The following is an 11,234-nucleotide window of genomic DNA, read 5'->3' as shown; positions in this document are numbered from 1 at the left end:
TTGATTGACCGGCAACCTCCATTCCCATAGATTCCGGATGAGAGGGACCAGGCAGGGGGGTCTCACGTAAGGGTAACGTGGGACCTGAGTGGTTGTCAATAATGATTGATGCGACGGGCACCGACAGGGCAGTGTGATGAGCACGGATCTCACGGTGGTGAATAGTCATTGGGACAGAGCCAGGACGGGGGCCAGGTGCGGCGAGAGATGGCTCGGGAAGAGGGTTTTTAAAAGCCGGCGTGGAACAGGGCTCTGGCTGCTGCGCTCCTACTACTGCTGCTGCTACTGATACTTCTGCTGCTACTGCTGCTGTTACTGCTGCTACTGCTGCTGCTGCTACTGCTGCTACTGCTACTACTGCTGCTGCTACTGCTGCTGCTGCTGCTACTGCTGCTACTGCTGCTGTTACTGCTGCTGCTGCTGCTGCTGCTACTGCTGCTGCTGCTACTCTGCTCTGCTGCTACTGCTGCTGCTGCTACTGCTGCTACTGCTGCTACTGCTGCTGCTACTGCTGCTGTTGTTGTGGGGGAACCAAGAAGCTGTCGTCACCGTCGTCATCTTGGAGCGGGTCGTCTTCGTCGTCCTGGAACGGGGGCACCTTGTGCTCTTGGAGAGTGACGGTGTCTCCTTCCGCTCCTGTGTAGCCAGCCAACTACACGGGAGCGTCGCGTAGAAGTTACCCAGCTGTGTCTGTAGTCAACTCGCGGTTACTCGTTAAGTTAGCGGCGAGTCGGTGGACTTGATGAATGACTAGCGGTAAGTACCCCGTTGCCCGGGCAACAGACACACACATCGACCCACACACCACAAACATCGACTTACACAGACACACATATGGACTCGCACACACACACATACGTAGACTCTCACACATACATCGACCTAAGCATACATATGGACTTACACACAATATCGACTAAGAGATACACATGGACCCACGCACACATCGACTCACACATACACACAGACATACATATGGACGTACACAGACACATATCGACGCACACACACATGGACTGTCACACACAGACACACTGCCGTACACACATCGACTGACACACAGACTCCACACAAACCCATCGACTCACACACGCACATAGAGCCACACACACATGAACTTACGCACACACACACACGCACAGACATGTACGTATACATGGCAACAACCGCCATTCGCCATTAAATTCATAATAAATGTACATCTGACTGAACAAGGTGTCTCTGGAAGCTGCTACATTACACATACTTTACAATGTAAGTGTAAAATATACTTGCACATTGCAGCACCTTTGCATTTCGCCAAGGACATCCGTAAGTGTTTGCGGTTGTGTGGTTGTGGATTCGATCTTGGCCCTGACGCCTGCTGTCTATTTGGAGTCTGCGCGTCTCTCTCTCACTCATCATCATCACGGTGGCTAGGAGATGTTAACTACCTCGCCTGGTATACAAGAGGTCGTGGGTTCGATCCCGACCCTGATGCCTGTTGTCTATATGGAGTCTGCGCGTCTCTCTCTCTCTCTCTCCCGGCGATCTCATGGACGTTTCTCCGATTCTTCCCGTTTTTCCCTCCACATTTCGAATGAATGTGCGTTTTGATTATTTGTTGACTGCTAGGAATTTCCACGCGATGATTACCCACCCTTCGTTGGCTCGCCATCGTGTGAAATTTTGAAAAAGAGCCAGAGAGCTCGGTGGACCTTACCTGGTAAAATAAAAACTAGTTTAATAGTTTTAACACTGTGAAGAGGGGAGCACCGAGAACCATCGTCATTCTCCCTCCGGCTTTAATCGCCGCCGCGGCAAACACGATCGCCGACGACGGATTGTGACGCCGAACGTCTTTGCGTTTGTCCTTCCGCGGGGACGCCAGGTGCGAGCGCAGAGCTGCGGTGCCAGGAGGACGGACTGTGGTCCCTGCCGGAGGCGTACTGCCAGCTGACGTGCCGGGCCCCGCCGCCCATGGCCAACGCCGTGGCGCGCACCGACCGCTGCAAACACGACGGACAGGAGGTCGGCTCCTCCTGCAAGTATCGCTGCGAGCCGGGACACCACGTGCCGCTCACCAGTCGCAAGTAAAGCCCGCTTCCACACCTCCCGCTACCCTCGGCACACCAGCACCCCGCCACGGTCATGGAACGCGAGCAGACGTGTGTGCTCACAAACACCGTGCCCTGGGTGCACGTCACGCGCACGTGTGGGGCGCTCAATGCCGGAATCATCGTTCCAAATGTTGGCAAATGTTAAGGATTGGCTGTGTCCCCACGTACGTGTGTAATACACCTTTCTACAAACGCATCGCGATTATTTTGCAGTCATAAATTTGCGCGGTTGTTTTCGTCACGTGACAACAATATCCTGGAGTCTACAAACTAAGTTGCACCTGTAGGGCTGTTACATTGGGGAAACGAAACGACAAGGAAGATCTGAAACACGGCAGAACCAATACCTCCGCGTGGCTGACCATCGCTATGACGCTGTGGGCTCTCCTAATATTGTTTTTTCCGAGACCAGGGTACTCTGCAAACCTTCGGGCTACTATCAAAGGTTTGTTCATGAAGCCATCCAGATATATAAACATAGACATAACATCAACCGAGAAGATGGATACAAATTGAGCGATCATTGGAATGATGTTATTAACCAGGTTAAAACCTTCACTGCTTCTTACCTATATAGCCTCTTGTCACGACAGCCCTTTTGCCCACTTCAGCGATTGTTTCTTGCTGTGCTTGTCCCACCTGATGACGGCCTTACCGAAAGAGCCAAAGAGTATGGATCCCTGCAGTCACGAAAACTTCACATCAAGATTGTTTCACTGCTGTCATTTGTGGCAAGGTCACTTCTGAAAAAGAGCGACTACAGCTCCGTGGACCTTACCTGGGGAAGAAAAAAATGTTTAATAGTTTTAGATGGCGAGCACACACACACACGTGCGCACAGCCAACACGCTCGCAAATCACCCGGCTCCTGCCGCCGCCCGCCCCTCCCCCAGGGGGTTCAAGGTGAGGTGCACGGACAGTGGCCACTGGGAGGAGGGCGGCTGCGTGCCCGTGCAGTGCCCCCCGCTGCCGCCAGTGCTGCACGGCTCCTACACGTGCACGCAGCGCTGGCAGCTCGGCTCCCGCTGCTGGGTCAACTGCAGCACCGCCAGCGCCAGCAAGGTCCCGCACACCTCGCACGAGCACAAAGATCCCCCCCCCGCCCCCACGTAGCCTCGACGGACTTGTTGTTGGGGGCACGTGCTGTCAGCACGAGGGGGTCGGTGGGCAGCAGCGCGCCCGGCCGCGTCTGTGTCTCTGGCGTGGCGATGGTGACCACACGCCGCCGCGCCACACACTCGTGGCCTGGGGGAGGCCCAGCACCGCTTCAGATAATCGTCACTGGCGTTGGCTGTGAACAGGAATCAAACTCAGGTCGCCGGGTTTGTAGCGCAGCGCGCACACGCACACACACATTTACAGTGACACACACACACAGTGACACACACACACACTGACACACACACACAACAACAACAACCGCCATTCGCCACTAAGTGGCGGTGACGTCACCACGATGCTTGTGCCAGGCCAAGTGCACCTTGAGGCCACGTGAAGTGTCGAAAGCCCGCTGGCAGGAGGTCACGGGGCAGACCCAGGTGCCACGGGTCGACTGACCGAGATGACCGAGATGACTGGCTGATGCACCACCTGTGCCCCCTACTGTGCCAACTTGCTGTGCTTTAGCCACCCGGCGCTCCGCTCGTTGTTGTGAGCGTCGCTCCTCCGCCCTCCGTTGTTGTGGAGGGCGACTGCCTCCAACTGCCCAGTAGCGTCCTTCACGAGCCTCCTCCACTGAGGCCGATCTTGACACCGCTGGTACCAGTCATCGGCAAGTCCACTCAGCTCCACGTCCTCCTGTACCACATCACTCCATCTCTTCTCCAGCCCGTGCCGCGCCCGTCTAGCCCCCTCGATCCGGCCGAACAAAAGCTGTTTAGGCATGCGGTGGCTGGGCATGCGGGCTACATGACCCAGCCAACGCAGCCTTGCCTGCCGGAGGAGCTCACTGATGGGACTTTGCCCAGATCTTTCAAGGATTTGTGAGCTCCTCACACAATCCAGCCTGGTTAAACCCAGGATGGATCGTAGGCAGGCCAGCCTAAATGTTTCCAACCGGCGAAGATGCTCCACCAGGGGGGTCCACGTCTCGCAAGCGTAGAGAAGGGAGGGAATGACCGTGGCCGAGAAGACCTGAAGCTTCGTGGAGCGACAGACCAGGTAGCTTCCACACAGCGTTACGCAACCGATGAAAAGATATTGCCGCTCGACTGATTCGGAGTGAGACCTGCTGATAGACTGGAGCCGGTCATAAGCACACTGCCCAGGTATGGGAAACTCTCCACTCTCTCCACAACTGCCCCATCACCAATTGGGAGTTGTGGGGTGGAGTGTCCGATGGTACAAAATACCCAGGCAGGTGCTTAGTTTTGGTGGGGCTGATGGTAAGGCCCCACCTCTTAGTGGCACGCTCCAGTCTCAGCAGCAGCGCCTCCAACTCCTCTTCTGAATGAGCAGCTATTACCAAATCATCGGCATACATAACGTGGTTGACCAATAGGGAGCCATCCCTTGATCGCACCCGGGCGTCGATCAGCCTCCCATTATATCTGTACCAAATGGAAATTCCCCCGGTACAGCTATTGAAGGCTTCACGAACTACGCGGTCAAAATAGATGTTAAATAATGTGGGAGCCAGAGGACATCCCTGTCGCACCCCAAGGTGTACAGGGAAAGGCTCCGACTCCCGGCCACGTAGTTTTACCCGGGCCCGCTCACCATCATGAAGGTCCTTAATGATCGTGAGCAGAGGGTCAGGGACTCCGAAAGCACGAAGAACAACCCAGAGCCCAGTCCTACTGATGGTATCATAGGCTTGACCAGGTCAATAAGCAGAGATGTAGGTCTTTTTGGAATTCCCTACACCTCTGCTGTAGCAGACGGACAGAAAATATGGCATCTGTGCAGGACCGCCCTTTCCTGAAACCGCATTGGGGCTCCGCAAGCCTCTCCTCAGCGTGCCTAGCAAGGCGATGTTGAATAATCCTTGCCAGGACCTTACCCGGCACACTGAGGAGTGAGATGCCCCTGTAGTTGTTACAGTCGGTACGGTCCCCCTTCTTAAAGAGGGGAACCACCAGGGCATCCTTCCAGTCCTGCGGAACCCGTCCAGTGGTCCAGACTGTTGTTATGATGTCATATAGGGCAGTCTGTGCACAACGCCACCCTCCCTCAGCATTTCGCTTGGGAGATCATCTCTGCCCGGTGCCTTCCTGGTCTCAGACTCCGGATCGCCTTCAGTACTTCCTCAACAGATGGCACCTCAGCCAGCCACTCACAGGGGGTGACCTCTTCCAATATTTGAGGCACCGCAGCCTCAGCAGGGTTATCACCACTTTGTGCCATGATGTTTTCCTGGCTGAGAGAATTTCCCTCCCCCAGGACCTCACAGAAATGCTCAGCAAATCTGCAAACCTGTTCCTGGGGGTCGGAGATTGGATCACCGTTTTTTCCTCTAATGATGGTAATAGGTGTGGCGCTGCAGGTTACTTTTTTGATGGAGTTAAATAGTGATTTGTGATCACGGGCCACTGAGGCAGACTCCATCTCCTCAGCAACCCGCGACCACCACCCATCCTTACAGCGCCTGACGGCTCTCCGAACTTCTGAGCGAAGGCTGCGGTAAACCTCCTCATTCTCTGACGTGGGATGCTGTAGGCGATGAGAGTGGGCCTGACGCTTTTTCTCAATTAACCTGAACACCTCCTCTGTCAGCCAGGGTTTCTGGGGAGGTCTGGACCGCGTACCCAAAGCAGCCATTGCAGCTGCATGAGTCACAGTCTTAAACCTCGCCCATTTCCCTCGACATCAGGTGGAGTGGGGGACGATGCCAACCCCAGCTGCAAGCGATGATGAAATTCTCGCTTGCAACTTTCATCAGCTAACTGAGACCAGTCCACTTTTGGTTGGAATGGGATCCTGGGTGTACACCCACCACCGGAGTGGAAGAAAGGCAGGCGCATCTTACAGATGACTAGTCGATGGTCAGAGGACAGATCAGCTCCACGGTAGGTCCTGGTGTCAAGGACATGGGCTCGCATCCGCTGGTCCGTCACTATGTAGTCCAGCAGATGTTCTTGCTTGGACCCGGCATGTATCCATGATGTTGTGTGGATGCGCCGATGCCGGAACAGCGTGTTGGTAATTACAAGCCCATGGGCTGCACAAAAATCTAGCAGCCTCCTACCGTTATTATTGAGCTGATCTGGCCCATGCCTTCCAATCACTCCAGACCAGGTACCAGCATCATGACCAACTCGGGCATTGAAGTCACCCAACAAGATGACTCTGTCCCGAGTGGCCACTTTAGCCAGCACCTGTGACAGGAGGTCATAGAAAGAGTCTGACTCATCGGCTTTGCCTGCATCCCTCCACGGATGTTCGTCTTCGGTGGGGGCATAAGTAACCACGACCACCACTCCTCGCCTCTGGTTGATGGGAAGGCGAGCCCAAAGTATCCTGGGGCTTACAGCTTCCCACACCTCACCGCCACGCTCCCACGCCCCCTTCATTCTTTTGTTCAGAAGAAGAGCCACACCCTGTTGTTTGGCAGTCTCCTGCCCCGAGTAGAGGACTGTCCACCCCTCATGGTGGCAGGAGCCAGAACCGGTCCACCGGACCTCCTGAATGCCACAGAGATCCAGGCGGTACCGGTCCAGCTCCCGACAGAGGAGTGGCAGCCTCTCCTCCGCAGTGAGCGTTCGAACATTCCACGTGGCCATCCGCAATGGTTTTTTGTTGTTTCTGGAGGAGCCCCGAGGGTGAAAATTCAATCTCCTGGCTCCGCCAAATGGGGTTTGGCCAGGAGACGTCATAAAAGCCTGACCCCCCGGGGCCTCCGGCACAAGCTTATTTGTTTCAGGTTTATGTTTAATTCGTGGTTTAGTGGTGGTTAATTGAAGGTGGAGGGGTTACCAGCCCCTCACACCCGTCCAGAGCCCCCGTTTAGCCACTGTGGTGGTCATGGCGTCTGTGACACACACACACACACAGTGACACACACACACACACAGTGACACACACACACAGTGACACACACACACACATTTACAGTGACACACACACAGTGACACACACACACAGTGACACACACACACACAGTGACACACACACACATTTACAGTGACACACACACACACATTTACAGTGACACACACACATTTACAGTGACACACACATTTACAGTGACACACACACACAGTGATACACACAACAGTGACACACACACAGTGACACACCACACATTTACAGTGACACACACATTTACAGTGACACACACACACATTTACAGTGACACACACACACATTTACAGTGACACACATTTACAGTGACACACACATTTACAGTGACACACATTTACAGTGGCACACACATGAACAGTGACATACACATTTACAGTAACACACACACACATTTACAGTGACATACACATTTACAGTAACACACACACACATTTACAGTGACACACATTTACAGTGACACACACACATTTACAGTGACACACACATTTACAGTGACACACACATTTACAGTGACACACACATTTACAGTAACACACACATTTACAGTGACACACACATTAACAGTGACACACACATTTACAGTGACACACACATTTACAGTGACACACACATTTACAGTGACACTCAGATTTACAGTAACACACACACATTATACAGTGACACACACACATTTACAGTAATACACACACACACATTTACAGTGACACACACACACATTTACAGTAACACACACACATTTACAGTAACACACACACAGTGACACACACACAGTGACACACACACAGTGACACACACAGTGACACACACATTTACAGTAACACACACACATTAACAGTGACACACACATTTACAGTAACACACACACATTAACAGTGACACACACATACATTTACAGTAACACACACACATTTACAGTGACACACACATTTACAGTAACACACACACATTAACAGTGACACACACATTTACAGTAACACACACACATTTACAGTACACACACATTCAGTGACACACACACATTTACAGTAACACACACACATTTACAGTAACACACACATTAACAGTGACACACACATTTACAGTAACACACACACACACATTAACAGTAACACACACACACATTTACAGTAACACACACACATTAACAGTGACACACATTTACAGTGACACACACATTACAGTGACACACACATTACAATAACACACACACATTACAATAACACACACACATTAACAGTGACACACACACATTACAGTGACACACACACATTTACAGTAACACACACATTTACAGTAACACACACACATTTACAGTAACACACACATTTACAGTAACACACACACATTTACTAGTGACACACACATTTACAGTAACACACACATTACAGTGACACACACACATTTACAGTGACACACACACATTTACAGTGACACACACATTAACAGTGACACACACAACATTTACAGTAACACACACACATTTACTAGTGACACACACATTTACAGTAACACACACATTAACAGTGACACACACATTTACAGTGACACACACACATTTACAGTGACACACACACATTTACAGTGACACACACCACATTTACAGTGACACACACACACATTTACAGTGACACACATTTACAGTGACACACACATTTACAGTGACACACACATTTACAGTAACACACACACACATTTACAGTGACACACACACATTTACAGTGACACACACACATTTACAGTGACACACACATTTACAGTGACACACATTTACAGTAACACACACATTACAGTGACACACACATTACAGTGAACACACACATTAACAGTACACACACATTTACAGTACACACACACATTACAGTGACACACATTTACAGTGACACACACATTTACAGTGACACACACATTACAGTGACACACACATTTACAATGAACACACACATTAACAGTGACACACACATTACAGTGACACACACACATTTACAGTGAACACACATTTACAGTACACACACATTTACAGTAACACACACATTTACAGTACACACACACATTTACAGTGACACACACATTTACAGTACACACACATTACAGTGACACACACACATTTACAGTGACACACACACATTTACAGTGACACACACACATTACAGTGACACACACACACATTTACAGTAACACACACATTTACAGTGACACACACATTTACAGTACACACATTACAGTGACACACACACATTTACAGTGACACACACACATTTACAGTGACACACACACATTTACAGTGACACACACACATTTACAGTGACACACACACATTTACAGTGACACACATTTACAGTGACACACACATTTACAGTAACACACACACATTTACAGTGACACACCACATTTACAGTGACACACACATTTACAGTGACACACACATTTACAGTGACACACATTTACAGTAACACACACACATTATACAATGACACACATTAACAGTGACACACACATTAACAGTGACACACACATTTACAGTGACACACACATTTACAGTGACACACACATTTACAGTGACACACATTTACAGTAACCACACACATTATACAATGACACACATTAACAGTGACACACACATTAACAGTGACACACACATTTACAGTGACACACATTTACAGTGACACACACATTTACAGTGACACACACATTTACAGTGACACACATTTACAGTAACACACACATTATACAATGACACACATTTACAGTGACACACCACATTAACAGTGACACACACATTTACAGTGACACACACATTATACAGTGACACACAGATTTACAGTAACACACACATTTACAGTGACACACACACATTTACAGTGACACACATTTACAGTGACACACACACACATTTACAGTACACACACATTTACAGTAACACACACACACATTTACAGTAACACACACACACATTTACAGTGACACACATTAACAGTGACCACACACACATTAACAGTGACACACACATTTACAGTATGACACACACACACATTTACAGTAACACACACACATTTACAGTAACACACACACATTTACAGTGACACACATTAACAGTGACACACACACACTTAACAGTGACACACACATTTACAGTATGACACACACACATTTACAGTGACACACACACATTTACAGTAACACACACACACATTTACAGTAACACACACACACATTTACAGTGACACACATTCAGTGACACACACACCATTAACAGTGACACACACACATTTACAGTATGACACACACATTTACAGTATGACACACACACATTTACAGTATGACACACATTTACAGTGACACACACACACATTTACAGTGACACACACGCACTCGAATATGCACTAAGTTTCACGGGGACCTCCTGTGGCTGTTATTGTTTTTCCCGGGGGCCATTTATACGTTCAGTGCCTTCCCTTGAGCGTGTTTGCAACCTCCCCTTTCTGATGCCTTAGGAATGACACTGTAACTGTCGTACAGGAATTGCACGCAATGGTTTACATGGTTTTGGAAACATGGAATGCTGGAAAAATAAAATGGTTACAATAGTGGAACAGTGCGCCAAGAAGTGTGGATAGGTGCGTGCACGGCGCAGGTTGGATGCACCATGCTAGCGGCTGGGAGCAGCACGTGGGCTTGGGCAGGAGGCCGTCACCGCGTGGGATGATGGCCTCGTGACGGTCGAGATTCATGACGGATTGGCAGCCAGGTGAGGGGACCGGGGAGATGGAGCGGAAAAGACAGCTGGCGTGTGTGAGTACGAGATGGATTGCCACATTGCAGGACCAAGGGATGATGAAGGCTTGGGGGGGGGGGAGAGGCCTTCATCCAGCATTGAATTGACTGAAGATGATGATGAATGCATCAGCTGATTTATCATATTTGGGTATTGCCAAACTCATGATGTGATTAGATGCCTCGAGGCATTGCAATTGATGTTACTCATGAGTTGACAAGTGTGCGCGTGTGTGTGTGAAAGATCTGGGCAAAGTCCCATCGGTGAGCTCCTCCGGCAGGCGAGGCTGCGTTGGCTGGGTCATGTAGCCCGCATGCCCAGCCACCGCATGCCTAAACAGC

At 50.0% G+C, this 11,234-nt stretch overlaps 1 protein-coding gene across 1 annotated transcript in view; it reads left to right on the top strand.

Moving 5' to 3' along the window:
* Positions 1 to 1,870: 1,870 nt before the first annotated feature.
* The window catches only part of LOC133362473 (pappalysin-1-like), a gene marked incomplete at both ends in the record, with an annotated part of 30,864 nt that continues 21,500 nt past the window's right edge, over positions 1,871 to 11,234 (top strand). The window contains 2 exons of the mRNA XM_061581422.1: positions 1,871 to 2,072; positions 2,993 to 3,161. Of these exons, the coding sequence (XP_061437406.1) occupies positions 1,871 to 2,072; positions 2,993 to 3,161 (371 nt within the window). The remainder of the gene's footprint in view (positions 2,073 to 2,992; positions 3,162 to 11,234) is intronic.

The sequence above is a fragment of the Lethenteron reissneri genome, unplaced genomic scaffold (assembly GCF_015708825.2).
Source record: "Lethenteron reissneri isolate LAM-NWPU_2019-01 unplaced genomic scaffold, ASM1570882v1 scaffold_1494, whole genome shotgun sequence".
In the NCBI taxonomy this organism is placed as follows: domain Eukaryota; kingdom Metazoa; phylum Chordata; class Hyperoartia; order Petromyzontiformes; family Petromyzontidae; genus Lethenteron; species Lethenteron reissneri.
This window is presented reverse-complemented; position numbering and strand designations above follow the sequence as displayed.